Source organism: Trachypithecus francoisi, unplaced genomic scaffold, assembly GCF_009764315.1.
Source record: "Trachypithecus francoisi isolate TF-2019V2 unplaced genomic scaffold, Tfra_2.0 Contig01461, whole genome shotgun sequence".
In the NCBI taxonomy this organism is placed as follows: domain Eukaryota; kingdom Metazoa; phylum Chordata; class Mammalia; order Primates; family Cercopithecidae; genus Trachypithecus; species Trachypithecus francoisi.
Window position 1 is genome coordinate 15,003,245 of NW_022681433.1, and position 20,619 is coordinate 15,023,863.

Genomic DNA, 20,619 nt, shown 5'->3' on the forward strand with positions numbered 1-20,619 from the left:
TAAGCATGGGGGTCTCCACACAAATGCTTTCCTGAATGGGTGTTTTGGCCAGAGTACATGACTGGATTGCACCTGAGGCTTATTCATGATGGCTTTCACACTCTCTAGAGCAGCACTATCCAACAGAACTCCAAGATGAGGTAAATATTCTATGTCTGTGCTGTCCAATTATGTCAGCCAGTAATTACATGTGGCTGCTGAGCTCTTGAAATGTGACTAGTGTAACTGAAGAAGTAAACTTTAAATTTTAATTAATATCAATGTAAAAGGTCACATGTAGCTAGTAGATACCAACAAACTTCTACTGGGTACCCTTTGACCAAATGTTTAAAACATCAATAACTAATTTAAACACACTGCTTTATCAATTTATCTAAGAAATATTTATTTTGCAATAAAAATAAAGAAATAAAGTTTCTGTTTTGTTTGGTTTTAAATAGTGGGAACCAAAACAATCACTTAAAACAAAAAAAAAGCTCTGTCTTATTGCAAATAATCATTCTATACAATTTATCATATATTAAAAACTTACAAAATCAGATTCTTCAGGTCAGAGGAATAGTTGATTGTCACCAGTTCCATGGCTTTCTGTAAATTCTCTCGCTGAATTCCTGCCAAAGAGTTGCAAGCCAAAGCCAACACAACTTTTCCTAATGATATCAGATCTGCTTGCTGACATGAAAGAATAAACATAACTTTTAATTTTCATTTCATAGGTACTCATTTCATACACTGACACCACTGCCTAAATGGAAAAAGCATCATTATAAATAAGCTGCAGGCAGGATTCTCAAACAGTGGTGCTCCTCAGAATAACCTGGAGCTTATTAAAAAGACGACTTCTGAGCCTCTCCACCAGATATTCTCGCTGGGTGGGTCCAGAAAATGGCTCAACATTTTTAAAGCACCCAGGTAATTCTGATGAAGGTAGTTCTAGGTCCACGATTTAACAGACTTTAAGCAATTCCCATGCCAACTACAAATTGCCATTTTTAAAAGTTTTTCTTTCTTTTTCTTATTTAAATAGAGCTAATATTCTTCTCTATTACAACAAATTTAAGGGTACTATACATTTGATTTGCTACGACAACTATAACTTAAGATACACACTTTTCTCATTTTCTGTAACTCCTAGAATATAGTGTGAATGTGAAGGATTATCTGAAGAAAAGTTATCCTGTTACAAACATTAGCATTAACCAGATTTTAGAGCAAATTCTCTAGAACATCAAAAATGCTGCAAACCTCAATGAATGACATCCCATCTATCTTTGTTTCCAAATAGACTATTTTTACTCACACTATAACAGATCTTTAAGCTCTGGAACCACCAGCTCCTTTCCTAAAACCTCTCCCACTCAAGATTTACCATTATGAGGCTTTCCTTCTAAAAGGATTTTCAAAAGACAGCTGTCTGAATTAAGTCCTCTATCACCTATTATAGCTCCAGGAAACAGTATGGTCACCCCAAGTGGCCCTGATGCGCAGGAAGCTATCAACAACTACATGCCTTCGAGAATGGAGTGCTTCAGAATTAACATGAAACCACCTGAGGCAATTTCTACAAAAGATATTTGCAGATCTTTAAAATCTGAGGACTCATCTAAATTATTAGACACATGTTCATTTACTGAGCGTTAGTTTATTATAAGGAATTTTCAAGCCTAGCTGTACATTATCATCACTTGAGGAGTTTAAAAACAAAACCAAAATCATCTAGTAGCCATCCCCTCGTCTCAATTTTGGTATAATCAGTCTGGAATCAAAATCTAGGTATTGGTATTTTTCTAAGCTTCCACAAATGATATGCAGCCAGGATTGAGAACCACTGGTTTGTTGGAATATTTGTAACTTTAAGACAATCATTAGTGAAATTCTAGCATTATATGGTTATCCTTAACAACACCCTACCCAAATAATGAGTAAATTTTAACATTAAACTCCATTACTAAAATAACATTTAAAAGTTCATACTAAAAAATTTATTCAAAACTAGCATTTGTGAATCTGACACTGAACAGGAGATAAGGAGACAGACTGATTAGGTAGACAAACTACTTTGAATCTATTAGAAAAGATCCAAAGATTCATGCCAGAAAACTTTGTAAACTTCACTGGTGGAAGAGTCAGGAGACCAGAATGGCAGGAGGGAAGCTGGCATGGGAAGGAGTACTATTACTGTTGCCATCATTTCTGTTCGCTGGAGGACACTGTGATGAACTCCAAAAAGAACGCCTCTCAATCACACTTTAGATCAAGTAAAACATTCCAAGTTATATTCATGAAATTATAGAAATCTCAGCCAAAAGAAATCAGTGCATGTAAATGCCAACTATAAATTTCTATGGGCAATTCAATTCAAAGTATCCAGCAAAGCACAGCAAAGACTGTGGCTGTTTATCACGTGTTTGAGCAGCAGATACCAACACCCAGTCTTCCAACTCTTCGAGCAGCAGAATTTTCCGTTTGTTCCACCCTGAACTGATGCTGTATTAAGCCTCCCTCCCAGAATATTCCATCATTCTCTATTACGAGACAGAAAACCAAAATGGTCCAAGAGAGCTGAAGAACCAGATGGGTTTAAAAAATAAGAACATCTGATTTTCAGTACATCTCACCACCTCTCTAAAGCGGACTCAAGGTGAGAACATCCGCTTTTAGAAATAAAGTACACATGTGACACAGTCCAGATTAAATCAGAAGTTTTTTTAAACAAAAGAAGTTAATAAAATCTTAATTAAGAGAGTTTCACACCATAAAACTCAGTAACTCTCCTTTCCTTATTTCTCAGCTAAATAATTTTCCATTTGTTATTTTGCTTCTTACCTCCATCTGGTTTTCCCCCCATTTGTTGAATTCAGGAGATTTGCCCCCCAACTGATTTTCAGTTTCTTCCTGATTCTCGACTTCTTGATTTCTTTTTCTGATTCTATCTATGGCTCTACTTATGTCCATTTTACTCAAAGTCAGTCTCTATTCACGTGTCTGAAACAGACTATGAAAAATATACTACAAGAAACAAGGCACTCCTCATGTATCTCTTCTCTGTAAAATCACACTCCCCCTTTGGAACTATCTTTAATTCTTTCCTATATCTTACTATAATAAACTATATTAAAAAATCAGCTACACATATATACCCAAAAACAGAAAGCGTGATATATATCCTTCAATGCTGAAAAAAATAAAGAGGTGATAATTAATTGAAGGTTGCCTGATTTTATGAATGAAGGCATATCCTGACTTACAAATATTAATAAGTTACCCTAAATGCTTACATAAACTTGGTTGTTTGGAACTCAAGAGACTTTTTTCTTACGAAAAGTTTTGCTTTTCAAGGTAACTACACAACCCATAACATACCTGAAAAGGAACCCTACTGAGAAAAGAATGAGGAGCATGTGCAGTTTTGTTTTTGTTTTTAATGCAGACAGGGGTTTCTAGATACTTACATTAGAAGATGATGGTACTGCTCTAAAAATGTGTAACTTTCCTTCAAAAATTTAATATTATCTGCTTGGATGTATATCCAAATGTATATAATCTCTAATATTTTAAAAGTCAATAATCTGTCACTTTTGGAAGCATAAAGGTCATAAAGAAAAATTAATCAGAGCCAAGGAGTTAGGCACTAAGTATAAGAAGATAAGAATGGCAGTAGCTAAGAAACAACATCTCCAGATAAGAAAGAGGCAGCAAATGCCCTCAGGCAGAAGAACACAATGCTGCTGTTGGGGGAAAAAAAGAACTAATCCCATTCCTCCCCGTATTGCCCACTAGATGTTGCTATCAACCAGAACAGCTTGGCTGCTGCTGAGGTTAGATGGGCACAAGGAGAGGGGAAGGAGGATGTGAAACGTCTGCAAACAACTGAATGCAATGAGTGCCTGCAAGTCTTTGGGACTGCACTGTCTGTGGTTTACCAGCAAAAGAGATTTATGCATGAACTGAAATACTAAACAGTGATTAGACTCTACTTCTCATTTTATCCTTTTTGTTCTAAAATTCTATCAGTGAATTAAAATCTTCTTCTAAAACTTTAAACAAAATAAGTTGAAAAGAGAAGAACAATAAGGTGTTTCTCCATGTAATTAAGAAATTATGCCTTAGAGCAAACCTTTGTAAGTTAATAAATGTTCAAAAAACCCAAAAACTTCTTATACACAAAGAACTAAAATTGTCTTAAAATCACAGCTGCCTATCCTAATGTGAAACATTCCAATACAAACTGAATAACCTATTTACTTTAGTTTTGTTACCTGCGGAGTAATCAAGGCAAATGCAACTATTCTTTCTCTGAGATGGAGTCTCGCTCTGTTACCTAGGCAGGAGTGCAGTGGCACGATCTTGGCTTACTACAACCTCCGCCTCCCAGGTTCAAGCGACTCTCCTGCCTTAGCCTCCCAAGCAGCTGGGACTACAGGTGTGTGCCATCACGAACCTGGCTAATTTTTGTATTTTAATAGAGACGGGGTTTCACCATGTTGGCTAGGCTGGTCTTGAGCTCCTGAGCTCTAGTGATCCGCCCACCTCAGTCTCCCAAAGCGCTGGGATTACAGGTGTGAGCCACCGCATCTGGCCTAAAGCAACTGTTCTTAATGCTTGAAGAAATATGTTCTTATTATTCAATACTTTATCATTTAAATCAGGAAATAAGCAGCAGCAAAACAGCTAAGAAACATCACAAGGCCTAAATCAACACTAATAAAATGAAGTCAGACAATAATCAAATACTAATAATGTATAAGAAGTGAGTGATATGTTCTGACTAAATTTAAAAAATTACTTAGAAAATGGCAATCCAACAACAAACCTCTGAAAACATTTCTAGAATTTTATGACTGGTAGTCAGACAAGTGTTCTAAAAGTAAAAATAATAGGTATAATTAAAGGAGTGAAAAAGAAGGGTGTCATTTAATATAATCCATTCATTTGACTAGTCTGTTTTAATCTATCTATGCTTAGGACACGTTTCCTAAATCACATAAATACATTTTCATTTTGAACAGTTAAGAGTCTGACATTGTCATGAGGTGGGGCACAGTGGCTCGTGCCTGTAATCCCAGCACTTTGGGAGGCCGAGGTGGGCGGATCACCTGAGGTCGGGAGTTCGAGACCAGCCTCACCAACATGGAGAAACTCCATCTATATACTAAAAATACAGAATTAGCATGGTGGCACATGCCTGTAATCCCAGCTACTCAGGAGGCTGAGGCAGGAGAATGCTTGAACCTGGGAGGCAGAGGATGTGGTGAGCCGAGATCGTGCCATTGCACTCCAGCCTGGGTAACAACAGTGAAACTCCGCCTAACAACAACAACAAAAAAGAGACTCTGACATTGTCATAAATTCCCTTTATTCCAACCTATAAGGGCTCTACACTAAATACATCATAATGGTTAAGAAATACCAGCCTGGGCAACATAGTGAGCCTCTATCTCTACAAAAAATAAAAATAAAAAAAATTTTAGCCAGGCACAGTAGAGCACATCTCTAGTCCCAGCTACATGGGAGGCTGAGGTGAGTGGATTGCTCGGGTCCAGTTCAAAAGCTGCAGTGAGCTGACTGCACCACTGCACTCCAGCCCAGGTGACACAGCAAGACAGAAGCAAAAGAAAAGAAAGGAAAAGAGAGAGAAAGAAATAAAGAGAGGAAAGGAACACAAGAAAAGAGAGGAAGGGGAGGGGAGATACATGTTCAAAATCTGCACAGAGACCACTCCAAAATAAATTAAAATCTAGGCTTAAAACACGGAAATACTTTAAAATGAACAAAATTTGTATTTAATAAAGGAAAACAAGTAAATATCCATGTTAATTCTTACTCACCTGGTACTGGGCCATTAATGCCAATGGATTATTATTTTGACTGTTATCAAATGTTAAAACATCAAAAACTCCAACACAATTTACTCGCAACCTTTAAGGACCAGATAATTTAAAGAAAATAATTAAAATAAGTTTTTTTAAAATTGCATACTCATGGAAAAGTAACATTTCCCAAAATATTAGGAAAGATCTCAGAATTGAGTTTAACTTCCAACCTACCCCACACCACCTCCACCAACCACCATTTTGGAAATGGGAAAATTAAGGCTCAGAGATATCAAGTGATAAACCTACAGCTGTAAAAGTCAGAAACGGACAAAGCCAGAACTATAACTCACATCTCTTGACTAACAGGTCAGTGTCCTTTTCACCATTCCAAGCTGTTTATTAGTTATTCATAAAAGAGAACTAGTTAGCTTTCTAACACTTGCAAAAGATGTACCAGACACTGTTCTAAGCATTTTACATGACTCATTCAAATCTCTGAATAACTTTTTGAGGGGTACCTCATAAATAAGCAGAATGGAGTTAGTAGTACACTTGTCTAATAAGGTTGTCGAAACACAATTTGAAGAAGTAACTTGTTCAACGGCATATCAATAGTAACTATCAAAGCCAGGATATGAACTTAAATAACTTGGTACCAGATCTATAGCTCTATGCTATGCAGCCCAAGACAATCTTAAAATTACAGCAACTCAAAACTCAGGTGAAGACAACACTGATAACTGTACTAGCTGTTCTCAAAGTATGTGACTCAACAGCTGCAACGGCAACATCTAGAAACTTGTTAAAAATGCAAATTCTTAGGCCCCAGTGCAGAGTTATGAATGAAAAACTCTTGGGGTAGGTAGGGCCCAGCAAGCTGTGTTTTATAAGTCCTCCAGGTGATTCTGATTCATGCTAGAATTTGTGAACCATGGTATTACATAGAAAAGTTGTACTGATACTATTTTGAGATTCCCCTAAACCTAACCACATATACTTCACTAACCTTTCCCAAGATTTTTGGTTAATAACCAGGCATTTTATTCAGAATTCAACATTTTTTTTTTTTTTTTTTTGAGACGGAGTATTGCTCTGTCGCCCAGGCTGGAGTGCAGTGGCGCGATCTCCACTCACTGCAAGCTCCACCTCCCAGGTTCACACCATTCTCCTGCCTCAGCCTCCCATGTAGCTGGGACTATAGGCGCCCGCCACCGCGCCTGGCTAAATTTTTGTATTTTTAGTAGAGATGGGGTTTCACCGTGTTAGTCAGGATGGTCTCGATCTCCTGACCTCGTGATCCACCCGTCTCGGCCTCCCAAAGTGCTAGGATTACAGGCGTGAGCCACCGCGCCCGGCTAGAATTCAACATTTAACAAAAAAAAAAAAGCTTACAAATGAATTCAAAGTCATAGAAGTTCTTCTGGATGGAATATATGCAAAGGCAGAATTAAAACAATCATGTTTTGTTTACTAAGTTGTCAAAGGTAAGATGCTCAATAAAGGAAACCAAAACTCAAAATGCTAGTACCTTGTTTTGCCAGTTATCAGAATCTTTGTTGGATCCATAACTCGACATGCCAAACCTGCTGTATGAATGGTACGCAATGCAGAACTTAGTTGGACAATATATGCCCAAATAAGAGATTCTGGCAATAATCCAGCATGTTGCCTGGGCAACGGTCCATCATGTTGACCTATACAGCAAAGAAATCCAAAAAATGACATCTTAAGCAATCAACTAAAAGACTAAAATATTAAAACCAAAATTAGCAAAGATAATTCATGTACACTCATGGCACAACATGTCAATTTATATACGTGTGTGTATGTATCTGTGTAATTTAAGTTTAATCTATTGCCCAAAGGTTCCTGTCCGAGATTATGACTTTTATATTGTTACCAGCAACAGGGCTCTCACTGAAATGCTCTTTTCTGTAACCATATAATTATTGAATAAAAATTATTTAAAGTAAGAATTTATATTTAATTGTTAACCAAATAAATATAAAAACAGAAACTGCAGAGGTTATTCCACTTAAAATGTGGCTGGCTAATCCTACCCTGTATTATTGTTTAGGCATGTGAGAGCTGTTCCTTGTGTGGCTTGATGAAAATAAAAGTCTCTACCATCACTGATGTTGAATGTTTGTTTTCCTTATACCACTCAGCCCCCTCTATCACAAAGGTGTATTCTATCAACTCATTAAGTGGTTTTTGATAATATTTTCTAGGTCATTGTTAATATATTGTAAATGAGTAGAAAAGGAGACACATAAATTTAATCAAGATTTTGTAATTATTCCAAGGAATATGTCCTTACATTCTTTTCTTTGTAGAGACAGTTTTGCTATGTTGCCCAGGCTGATCTCCAACTCCTGGGCTCAAATGATCCATATTTCTCAGCCTTCCTAAGTGCTGGGATTGCAGGCATGAGCCGCTACGCCCTGCCGACCTTATATTCATATTGTTGTAAAACAACCTTTTGTGAACCAGTTATAAAAAGCAACATAATTAAATGGTTAATTATGTACTTATAATAAATAACAAATATGTACTTATGGCTTGGAATAAAATTTCCGGTAAGCAGCACATACAAAATTCAAAAATAATTATCTCTCAATTTGGACAGAAGATAATACACTTTGGAAATATGTGTAAGAAGACTCAAAAAAATGGCACTGGTAACAAATGCCAAAACAATCTTAAAAATGACTATCAATCGTTTAAATGAAACTATTAATAAATGTAGTAATAAGGAAACAGAGTTTTTACAGCAAACATATATATAGTGCTTACTGTCTGCCAGACTCTGTTCTAGTTGTTTTACTGATATAGACTCATTCTGAATCTTGTATCAACTCCATATGGTATGCTATTCTTCTCATTTTCTAAATTAACATATTTCTTATACTTTGCCATTTTTTTCATTTGTGCTAAGATAATAAATTACATAGTATAAGAAAATGGTAGGCTTTTATGCATGTATGGTATGGTTAGGGAAGTTACGACTACTCAAACAATACTTTAAAATATTAGAAAAATGGACTATTTCCTATGAAAACGTAAACATTAGTATATTAATCAGTGAACACCAAAAACAGAATAATTACAATAAAACAATTACTGGAAAAGAATGCTATAAAAGAGTGGGTCTCAAAAGAAAGCACTCCAGCATTTGGCAACATCTGGAGATATTTCCGGCACCACAACTGGGGTAGAGGGGGATTGCCACTGGCATTCAGTAGGCAGAACCAGGCCCTTCAGTAAGAAGAGGCCACTATAAACATTCTGAAATGCACAAGACAGCCCCCACAAAAATAATTATCCAGCTCAACATGTCAATACTGCTTAAGTTGAGAAACACAGTTATAAATTAAAGCCAACAGTCATTTCACAGGTGTTACTACCAAAATAAATTTGAGCAACAACTATAGTCATCTATAAGAAAAGTTGTACCACATCCCCTTCCACAAAATTATGCATGTGTCTACAGATGACATAGCAAAAGGAAAAAAATGACCACATTCTATGTTAAATGTGAAACAGCCATGTAACCACAACTTTCTTTTTTCAACTGTCAGAATGCAAAAAGTGAAGTAACAAGTAAACAGAAGTAATCTATTTTTGTCTATAATCGGAGTCTTTAAAGAGAGTTGCAATCTGAAAGATACTAGAATATGAACTCAAATCTTTCTCCCCTCCTCTTTAATTTTCAAGTCAAGAAAAACTTAACAAGATTAAAAAGCATAATGTGATGCTTCTTTCTTGCCCCCAGAGACTGAGACCTTCCCCAAATACATAAATTAATGAATAGAACATCTCAAAATGGATTTGTTTTTCTCTGAAATCATATACCCTTTAACACACATTTGTTAGAATTCAAGTATTCTAGTTGTTTGCAAAATCTCAATGATAAAACAATTCTTTAAGTATATATTAGAAAGGGGCAAAAAATAAAATATTTTATGTTTAAGGAAAAGTTACTTAAAATTCTATTTTGAAACCTTAGATTAAGATTAAGTAACATGGAATTCAACCTTCAAACAAAAGCATTTGTTTAGGGAAATAATTACCTAAAGAACAATATAGTCATAGTAGGAATCATTAAATTATATTGAGAGAATATAAAAACTACAGGGGAAATACAATAAAGAAAAGATGTAATATGATATAAAATGTTAAAACAAAAACAAAACAATGCAAAAGGAGATGAAAACAAAACAAAGCAAGACTGGAAAGAAATGTACTAAAAGATTCATAATGGTTGCACTTAGGCAGGGAAGCCATAAAGACTGTTCCTAACTAAGCTATTGAATTTTTCAAGACACCTTTATTAAGAGAGCATTATAATTTTAAAAGAAAAACATTTTAAAGAGAAAAACAATTTTAACACATTCCCAGTTATTTAAATATCTGATATCCATGGGAGTCTTCAAAAATCTATCTTATCTTAGTCAATATGCAAAATACATTATTTCCTAACTTCTTGACCATCAACTCCATTTCTTTGACATATTTTTGAAATGTGATATGGTTTGGCTGTGTCACCCAAATCTCAACTTGCATTGTAACTCCCATAATTCTCATGGTGTTGTGGGAGGGACCCGGTGGGAGATAACTGAATCATGGGGGCAGTTTCCCCGATACTGTTCTTGTGGTAGGGAATAGGTCTCATGAGATCTGACGGTTTTATAGGGGGAAACCCCTTTCACTTGGCTCTCATTTGCTTTTCTTGTCTGCTGCCATGTGAGATGTGCCTTTCACCTTCTGCCATGATTGTGAGGCCTCCCCAGTCACAAAGAACTGTAAGTTCATTAAACCTTTTTCTTTTGTAAATTGCCCCGTCTCGGGCATGTCTTTATCAGGAGAATGAAAACGGACTAATACAAAATGCAACAGTCTTTAAACTAAATGATTACAGGGAAAAATTATACATATTTTAAAGCAGAAAACTACTCTTCCACAGAGCAAAAGCATTAGTCAAAATATAGTTTGCCTGTATCTTTTTCTTACCCCACTTTCTCTTGGTGAAATAGGCATCAGCATTAGGGTCATTAAAGTGTCTGCTCATCATAGTTTCTCCTCCAGCATGGAAATCATATGCAAACACAAGAGCTTAAAATAAAACACAAACACTGATTACTGAAAGCTGGCTTCAAATAATGAAGCTCACTAGCAAAAAGACAAATTACAAGTTACTCACAGGGCTCGGCAAATGCTTTAGTGGTGAATACTTCGCGCAAAGTTACGATATTTGAGTGTTGAATTTTCTTCCACATGTCGACCAACACCATGCACTTTGTGTTAACAAGACGAAAACCTGAAAGACAATTTTTCTGCTACAGTAAACTCTAATTGACATCTCCTTCATATTCTATCAGAAATGAAAAGAAAATGCCATATTATACATTGCTCATGAGGTACTAATTTCCAAATAAAAAATTTCCATTCATATGTTAAATAATATATTCAAGAAGGTTTGAATAATCTTAGCCCCAATGATATGATTATAAAAGAAGATAACTTATCTCCCTTACCATGTATCCTCCGAAGGCAATATGGCAGATCATCTTTGCTATTTACAGCTTTGTAGCAAGATGTAATATACCCAAAATTACTTGATTTCTGTATCCGGTTGGGAGGTGGCAGTGGTTCTAGAGGAAATAGGCTATGGTAGCTGTCAACCTCTGTAGGAACTGCTAGAGTAATTCATAAGAAGACTTGAAAATACAGACATTCATAAGTAGGAACTGCTAGAGTAATTCATAAGAAGACAACTGGAAAATACAGACATTCATAAATCTTTCTCAAAAAAATAGAAGAATTCATATTTACTATAAATGCCTTGTATATCACAATGTGCTCTTGTATTACAGAATAAACATAACAATTCCATAAGACAAACTAGCTTCAGTATCAATAAAAATAGGCATTATAATATAACAAAATAACCAAAGAACAACTAAAGTTCATGCATTCAAAAACATTTCCTTTTATAGCACAATACAAATTTGTTTCTCAGAAATAATTTGTATAAACAATTTGAGTTATCACTTAAATTTTTCTAGAACAAACATGTTATCAGGTTTATAATCAAAACGACATGTATTTTTTAATGATTCAAATATAATCATGTTTTCCAGTTGAACACCAACCTATACTTTAATTTTGTTAACTGTCTTGAATGACTTCGGAATGCTCACAATATTTTAAGTGAACGGAAGATAACCCAACATGTAGCACAGCCATGATAAACTAACTAGAAGAAAATATAGCAGATGACAACAATGGTAACCTTTTAAAGGCAGGATTATTATTCTTTTCTTTACGTTATTTGGTATTTGCCAAATGTTTTATAATATACATGTTTAATACTATTTTTAAAACACGGCATTATGTCTGTTAAAAAAAAAAAAAAACTACAAACAAAAACCACTGATAATTTTTGACCTCTGACTGGTAAGAAACACAGATGAAACCCTATTAAGAAAACTAATTCCAGAAGACAGCCTCAAAATGATCCTTCCTCTGCATTTGCCAAATACTTTATGCCCATTATCTCTTAGTTCTCACAACAATCCTATGAGGTATAATTCCCTATTTCATAAATAAAGATAATAAGGATTGCATAGCTGAGAGAGAAAGGTAGAATGCAAACCCAGGACTTTTTGATTCTATAATCATAATCTCTACATGGCATTTGGGCCATAATGAAAAACAAATGTAGAATGATTAAAATGTCATCAAGTGGCATGTTCTACTTAAATAAAGGCAGTATACTGCCATGTGTCATGGCATGTGACTATAGTCCTAGCTACTTGGGAGGCTGAGGCAGCAGAATCACTTGAACCCAGGACTTGAATTCAGCCTGGGCAACATTTAAGACCTTATCTCATAAATAAATAAATTAATTAATTAAATTAAATAAAAGCAATATAACGGAAGAATACACACAAGTGAATACAGCTGTAACTTTTACTTTTGTGCATTTACCTAGTTTGTATTTGAATGAACACTATAATGTCCATAAGGAAGTCAAATGATAAATTTTGCTTTCCACCTATTTCATTTATTAAGGAGCACTTAATACAGGATTAATTTCAAATCAGTAAAATATACTGAGCACCTACTATGTACTAATGAACCTAAACTAAAGAAATATATGTTCTTACCCTCAAGAGGCCTAGAGAAAAATAAAGAACACAAATTTTTATAAAACATGTAAGAGGTGAAGTCCCCATTTAAGAAGTTCAATTCGCGATGACACTGGTTCTTAAACGTCAGCACCTGTCACAATCACCTAAAGCCTTGTTAAAACATAGTTTGCTGGGCCCCATTCCCCGAGTTTCCGATACAATCTGAAGTGGGATCCAAGAACTTACAATTCTAACAAGTTCCTAAAAGTCCATGAAAATGAGGCCTCTGGTTAAGGAATCACACTCTGAGAGCTCATACACCATGAAAATACAAAGAACAGAGCAATTCCCAAGGATATTAGGCACTCGTTTGCTATGGGGTTGCTAGTAAATTATTACAACTTACAAATCAATGGTGTTTAACTGATATCCCTTGGAAAGCAATTTGGTTCTATGCACTAAACTTTAAAACCACTTCTACTTTACATTTTTCTTTCTGTCTTTTTTTTGTAGACAGTCTCACTCCATCATTCAGGATGCAGCGCAGTGGCACAATCTCACTGCAACCTCCACCTCCCGGATTCAAGCGAGTCTTGTGCCTCAGCCTCCTGAGTAGCTGGAATTACAGGTGGGCGCCATCACACGTGGCTAATTTTTGTATTTTTAGTAGAAATGGGGTTTTGCCATGTTCGCCAGGCTGGTCTCAAACTTCTAACCTCAAGTGATCCACCCACCTTGGCGTCCCAAAGTGCTGGGATTACAGGTGTCAGCCACTGTGCCTGGAGCTGTTTTCTTTTTTATATATTTTTAAAAGGGCATCAATTGATCAATTATGTACATTTTTTATGCTTAAAAGTATAAATAATTATAAAAGTATTTCTGAATTACACTGAATCTATATATAGATCAGTTTAGAAATATTTGAAGTATTTCCTCTAAGGAAAAAAATATTTCCTACAGAAGAAAAAAATTAAGTAGATGAATATGTTCACTGAACTGTAATTCATGATGCCAAAAACTATATGATCAAGTGTCAAACGGTTGAACTATAATGCAAACAAATGTTAAGCATGAAGGGATAGTCAGAAACATAGGGCGGTGTTTGTTTGAAAATGTCTAAGTTGAAAATTGTGTGCATACTGATGAATGATGTAAAGTACTCATGGATAGCCAAAAGAGAATGCGACAAAAAAATTTTAAATATTTTATCATCACTGCAAATGTAGATAAAATTAGTTTTTATTTTTTAAAGTATTTTAAAAGTAGATAAAATACATTCATTTATATTTTACAATAGGAGTTTTAGAGTTCTGTTTTAGACATGTAAGTTCTTCATCTATCTGAAGTTGACTTTTTAATGTGGCTTGAGATAATCACCCAATTTTATCTTGTCAATACAGAAAACCAGTTTTTGTGGTCAAGCACAGTGGCTCATGCCTGTAATCCCAGCACTCTCAGGAGGCTGAGGCAGGTAGATTACTTGCGTCCAGAAGTTCAAGACCAGCCTGGGCAACATGGTGAGACCCTCTCTACAAAATATACAAAAATTAGCCAAGTGTGGTGGTGTACACCTGTAGTCCCAGCTACTTGGGAGGCTGAGGTGGGGGACTGCTTAAGCCCAGGAGGCGGAGGTTGCAGTGAGCTGCGATCACACCACTGTACTCCATCCAGCCTGGGTGACAGAGCAAGACGCTGTCTCAATAAAAGTTTTTTTTTTTTTTAATGAAAAAACCAAAAACCATTTTTCCGATGCTTTCTTTTCCCCACTGATTTGCCACCTTTATCACAGAACGTGTCTGGGCTCTCTGTAATCTGTTCCATTAATCTGTCTAACCCTGTGTCATCATCACGTTGTTTTAGTTGCTGTAGACTCAAATCAAACCTCTCCTTCCCTAATACACAAACAAATTCTTCATATGAACATAAATAACAACCATACTCTTCAAAGTACCTTGGATGCTCTTGGCCCTTTATTCTTTGATACATTTTATCATACTTCATGAAAAGATCTGACTGGAAGTTATGCTTTGACTGGAATTCTACTGGATCTATATATCAGTTTAGAAAAATTGACATCTTACTTGTTCTGTCTTCCTAATCATGAGTAATCTCTACTAATCTACACAATTTCACTTTATATTATTTAATATTTCTTAATGAATAACTCTCCCCTGCTGAAATCTTACCTATCTTTTGTTGTATTTATTCCTACATACTGATATTGCAAAACCATTTTTAAACAGCATTTGCTTTTAATTATATTTTGAAGTTAACTGGGTACTGGCCTACAGAAATGCAACTGAAGTATTAATCTTATATCCAGCCATTTTCTACAGTTTGTTATTTCAAATAATGTCTAATCTGCAGTCACACGATTTATAGATGGCAGTTCTATTTTCTCCTTTCCAGTCTTTGTGCCTTCTATTTTTTTTCTTTTTAAACTTTTGCAAAACCTGACTAAAGCCTCAAATACAATATTAAACAGTTAAGAAAAATTCCAAGATGAATATTGCAAAGGTTATGACAAGTAAGTTCCTTCCCACCTTACCTGGAAAGATCCATCTTAAGAAATAACAGCCATATTTCTTTTAATTCTTTAGCAATCAAGAGACAACACACACTAGACTATGCTGAATTCCTGATTACAAACAGGCATTTTGAGATGATCTTTATGGCAAATGTATTCCTACTGTATTATTTATGAAATTTTACTAAATTATATCATATTTCATTTAAACAGAATAAGCTAAGGAAAGATATTTTAATATGCTTTAAGAAATATCGTGGTAGAGTCTGAAAAACCTTGGTTTAAGTCTGGAATCAGTCAGTTATTTATCAGCCATTGGTCCTAAAGGTAAGTTACTTAACCTGTCAACTTCAGTATTCCTCATGTAAAATGGAAGTGATAATATGTCACAGGATGTTTGTGAGACATAAAGTAAGACACGTAAAGTATTTAATTAGTATACTGTCTGGCACACAGTAGTCTCACAAATGGTACTAATAATTACCATCCTCTCCTGCTTAAGAACCCATGCTTTATTAAGTTTCAGGAGATAAAAATATTCTAGTGCACAGTAAAGTAAATCACCATGAATTCTAAAACTATATACATTTTTTTATGAACATACATAAAATTAACAGAAATAAACTAGATGATCAGTAATATCTTGGGGCTGTTCTTTTTTTTTTTTTTGGAGACAGGGTCTCCCTCTGTCACCCAGGCTGCAGTGCAGTGGGGCGATTATAGCCAGCTTACTGCAGTCTTGACCTTGAGGGCTCAAGTGATCCTCCTGCCTCAGTCTCCTGAGTGGCTGGGACTACAAACGTGCACAACCACGCCCAGCTATTTTATTTTTTATAGAGACACGTTCCCACTATTTTGCTCAGGCTAGTCTCAAACTTCTGGGCTCAAGCAATCCTTCCGCCTCAGCCTCCCAAACTGCTAGGATTACAGGTATAAGCCACCACGCCCAGCCTGGAACTCTTCTTAATAATGCATAAAACATGTACTACCACATAAGAATTATAACAGCCTTTAAAAGAAAGGAAGGATCAACTTGCATGTTACCTGGCATATCCGCTTGATCAATTTGAGCCATTGTTATTAAATGTCTGTTGATCAGCTCCTATGAAACAGAAATAAGTATATTTCTATTTAAATACAGATTCTGAAACCTGGATTTCCTATTATAATTAAATAACCTAAATATTAATATTTTTGGCATGTGCACTTTTTAAATATTAAAATCATGAAACATTTCTAAACATGGTAAAATGTCTGAACTCCAGGCCCAGAGAGACTTAGACTTGCCCATAATTAAGACTGAGTTTAAGTAGCTGTGCCACTTACACACAGGTACTGGGCTACCCAAAACACATGACCAACGCTGTGGCTGAAAATTCAAGGTCTACTAGTAAGCTGGTAATAATTAATTTCAAAAACACTATACTGGTAGAACTCACTTCTATGAAACAAAAATATTTCTGAGAATCTGAGTGTAAAGTGAAATTCTACATACCAAATAACTAGTTGTTTACCAAAAATTAAACAAAACACTTTTGTAAAACATTCTTTTAAAAAAGTATTGAGCTCTCTTAAAAGTTATTTCCTGAGCCAAACTACTTATTTTTAACCTACACCTATTAGAAAAATACTGTTAGAGGGGCCGGGCGCGGTGGCTCAAGCCTGTAATCCCAGCACTTTGGGAGGCCGAGACGGGCGGATCACGAGGTCAGGAGATCGAGACCATCCTGGCGAACACGGTGAAACCCCGTCTCTACTAAAAAATACAAAAACTAGCCGGGCGAGGTGGCGGGTGCCTGTGGTCCCAGCTACTCGGGAGGCTGAGGCAGGAGAATGGCGTAAACCTGGGAGGCGGAGCTTGCAGTGAGCTGAGATCTGGCCACTGCACTCCAGTCCGGGCGACAGAGCGAGACTCCGCCTCAAAAAAAAAAAAAAAAAAAAGAAAAATACTGTTAGAAACCACTGAAATTATTTATATACTTCAAAGAGCCTTTTCAATAGAAATAAAATGAAGTACAGAAGAGCAAACCATTTAAATAGCTATTCTACGTTTTATATCCTAACACATAATTTATTTGAAATTTTTTTAAAAGATAGGTTTCCTTAAATAAACATATCAATTAAAACTTTTAAATTCGATGTGTTTTACTACAGCATATTTGATTAAATAATATGATTTGAAAAGAGCTCTGTTCTTTCCCCTGTTCACTAAGGCACAGGAGACATAAAGTACTCTTACTGCGAATTCTGAAAGCATACCTGTCGGAGTTCATCGGCCATGAAGAAGGAAGGTGCATTTGCTTTCGGTTGCATATAAGCAACATGAGGTGCAGTCGGAGGATAAATATGATAGTTTGGAAACACCTAAAAAGGTAGGAAGGGAGTAAATATAATCACTCATTTTTCTTTCTTTTTTTCAGACAGTGTCTTGCTCTGTTGCCCAGGCTGGAGTGCGGTGGTGCAATCTCGGCTCACTATAACCTCCGCCTCCCGGGTTCAAGTGATTCTCCTGCCTCAGCCTCACGAGTGGCTGGGATTACAGGCACCCGCCATCATGCCCAGCTAATTTTTCTATTTTTGTAGAGACAAGGTTTCACCACGCTAGCCAGGCTGATCTTGAACTACTGACCTCAGGTGATCCACCTGCCTCGGCCTCCCAAAGTGCTGGGATTACAGGTGTGAGCCACCACACCCAGCCTCACTAATTTTTCATAATCGATAAGCTTTATCAGTGTTTTGATAAAATTTTAATCTTTACATGATAGCAATAAATTTTAATACATTTTAAATCTATAAATAATATTGAAGTAAAAACCTCATAGAGAATAGCTGTTATAGAATACTTTCTGAAAGAATTTCATATTAAAAATAATATTTCAGCTGGCGCGGTGGCTCACACCTGTAATCCCAGCACTTTGGGAGGCTGAGGTGGGCGGATGACCTGAGGTCAGGAGTTTGAGACCAGCCTGACCAACATGGAGAAACTCCATCTCTACTAAAAATACAAAATTAGCCAGGTGTGGTGGCACAAACCTGTAATCCCAGCTACTTGGGAGGCTGAGGCAAGAGAATCGCTTGAACCCGGGAGGTGGAGGTTGCAGTGAGTGGAGATCACGCCATTGCACTCCAGCCTGGGCAACAAGAGTGAAACTCCGTCTCAAATAAATAAATAAATAAATAATAAAAAAATAAAAATAATATTTCAGTAATCAATTAAAAATCTAATGAGCCAGTCTGGCCAACATGGTGAAACTCCATCCCTACTAAAAATACAAAAATTATCCTGGCTAACATGGTGAAACCCTGTCTCTACTAAAAATACAAAAAAATTAGCCGGGTGTGGTGGCACGCACCTGTAGTCCCAGCTACTCAGGAGGTTAAGGCAGAATCGTTTGAACCCAGAGGCGGAGGCTGCAGTGAGTCGAGATTGCACTACTGCATTCCAGCCTGGGTGACAGAGCGAGACTCCATCTCAAAAAAAAAAAAAAAAAAGTTAGCCATGCTTAGTGGCAGGTGCCTATAATCCCAGCTACTCAGGAGACTGAGGCAGGAGAATCGCTTTAAACTGGGAGGTGGAGGCTGCAGTGAGCCGAGATCATGCCACTGCACTCCAGCCTGGGTGACAGAGCAAGACTCTGTCTCAAAAAAAAAAAAAAAAAAACTAATGAGAAAGAAAACATTTGTCTTCAGATACTGTAAAATTTAAGCTCCACTGAGAAGACAAAAGTAGCTCTTTGCAAGAAATGTCACATAGTCAGCCTTCTGTATCCCTGGGTTCTGTATTCAAGGATTCGACCAACCATGGGTAGGAAATATTCAGGGGAAAAAAATGACAATACAACAATAAGAAGTAATACAAATTAAAAATACAGTGTAACAACTATTCGCAGACCACTTATACTGCATTAGGTATTATAAGTAATCTAGAGATAATTTAAAGTATACAGGAGGATGTGTGCAAGATCTACGCAAATACTATGTCATTCTATATCAGGGAATTGAGCACTCAGGAATTTTGCTATACGTAAGAGTCCTGGAATCAATCCCCCTTGGATACTAAGCGGCAACTATACAAACAGTTCATCACCACTTTTTGAAAGCAACTGGAAGGGAGGAAGGAGAAATTAAAGGTGTTTGGGTACTGGGAGGTAACAAAGTGACATTGCCTTGGCTGCCCAAAGAATTCTCCCCTTCACAGGCATTTTGTGGGCAAACTACACAAAGTGATATTCAAACCTATTCTAGGTCAGCAGGTTAAGTGAACAGAAGGATACAATAATACATTTACCTTCCAAGCAAACTACAATAAAGTTACTACATCAGCTTCCAGCTTCTTGTCTTTCATTCTTCCAACTGGACTCATCCCACCACCCTTTCTTCTCTTTATCACTCTTTTCTCTGTCTCTCCTTCACTGGTCCATGATACAAAATCAAAGTTCAGTTTTAAATATCTTTTCTATTTCTTCATTCTTTCATTTTAAACAATGAAACTGTTTTTCTCTTTTAAAAACGAATTCAGCTGATTTGCGCTGCCCTAACATGACTGCTCTGATCTAGATCTCAACTAGGAAGCAGTTTTGTGATACTTGTAAGGTTTCCTTCAGCCTGTGTCTACAGGAAGAGTAATGTTTCTTTTTTCTTGTGTTGGTTTCCTTACATAAGATAGCATAGTTTAGGCTGGACACAGTGGCTCACACCTGTAAACCCAACACTTTAGAGGTCAAAGTGGGCGGATCACTCAAGAATTTGAGATCAGCCTGGCCAACTGGGTAAAACCCCATCTCTATTAAACATACAAAAGTTAGCCGGGCATGGTGGTGTGCGTCTGTAGTCCCAGCTACTAGGGAGACTGAGGTAGGAGGAATGCTTGAACCCAGGAGGCGGAGGTTGCTGTGAGCAAAGATTGCACTACTGCCCTCCAGCCTGGGTGAAAGAGGGAGAATCCATCTCAAGAAAAAAAAAATAATAATAATAATAATAAATATATATATATAGTGTGTGAAGGGTAAAAACATTATTAAAATGTGTCATATTTAATCTCTATAAAACTGGTGGAGGTAAATTTAATCTCTACAAAATTGGTGGAGGTAATTTTGTGCCAAAGAGCCTCCATATACATTAAACTAAATTTCTTTCTACA

At 36.3% G+C, this 20,619-nt stretch overlaps 1 protein-coding gene across 4 annotated transcripts in view; it reads right to left on the reverse strand.

Annotated features, from left to right (window-relative positions):
• Positions 1–20,619, reverse strand: part of PAN3 (poly(A) specific ribonuclease subunit PAN3) — a 159,935-nt gene that overhangs the window by 16,656 nt on the left and 122,660 nt on the right. For 3 of the 4 annotated variants that reach the window (XR_004443106.1, XM_033236464.1, XM_033236478.1), the window contains 8 exons: positions 17,739–17,843; positions 16,524–16,581; positions 11,354–11,515; positions 11,020–11,136; positions 10,830–10,931; positions 7,345–7,510; positions 5,829–5,919; positions 533–672 (listed from right to left, as the gene is read on the reverse strand). Coding sequence is in view for 3 of the 4 variants with exons in the window: in XM_033236464.1 (XP_033092355.1) it covers positions 533–672; positions 5,829–5,919; positions 7,345–7,510; positions 10,830–10,931; positions 11,020–11,136; positions 11,354–11,515; positions 16,524–16,581; positions 17,739–17,843 (941 nt within the window). In the remaining variant the exon portion in view is untranslated. The remainder of the gene's footprint in view (positions 1–532; positions 673–5,828; positions 5,920–7,344; positions 7,511–10,829; positions 10,932–11,019; positions 11,137–11,353; positions 11,516–16,523; positions 16,582–17,738; positions 17,844–20,619) is intronic. The other variant, XM_033236473.1, reaches the window with a different exon arrangement.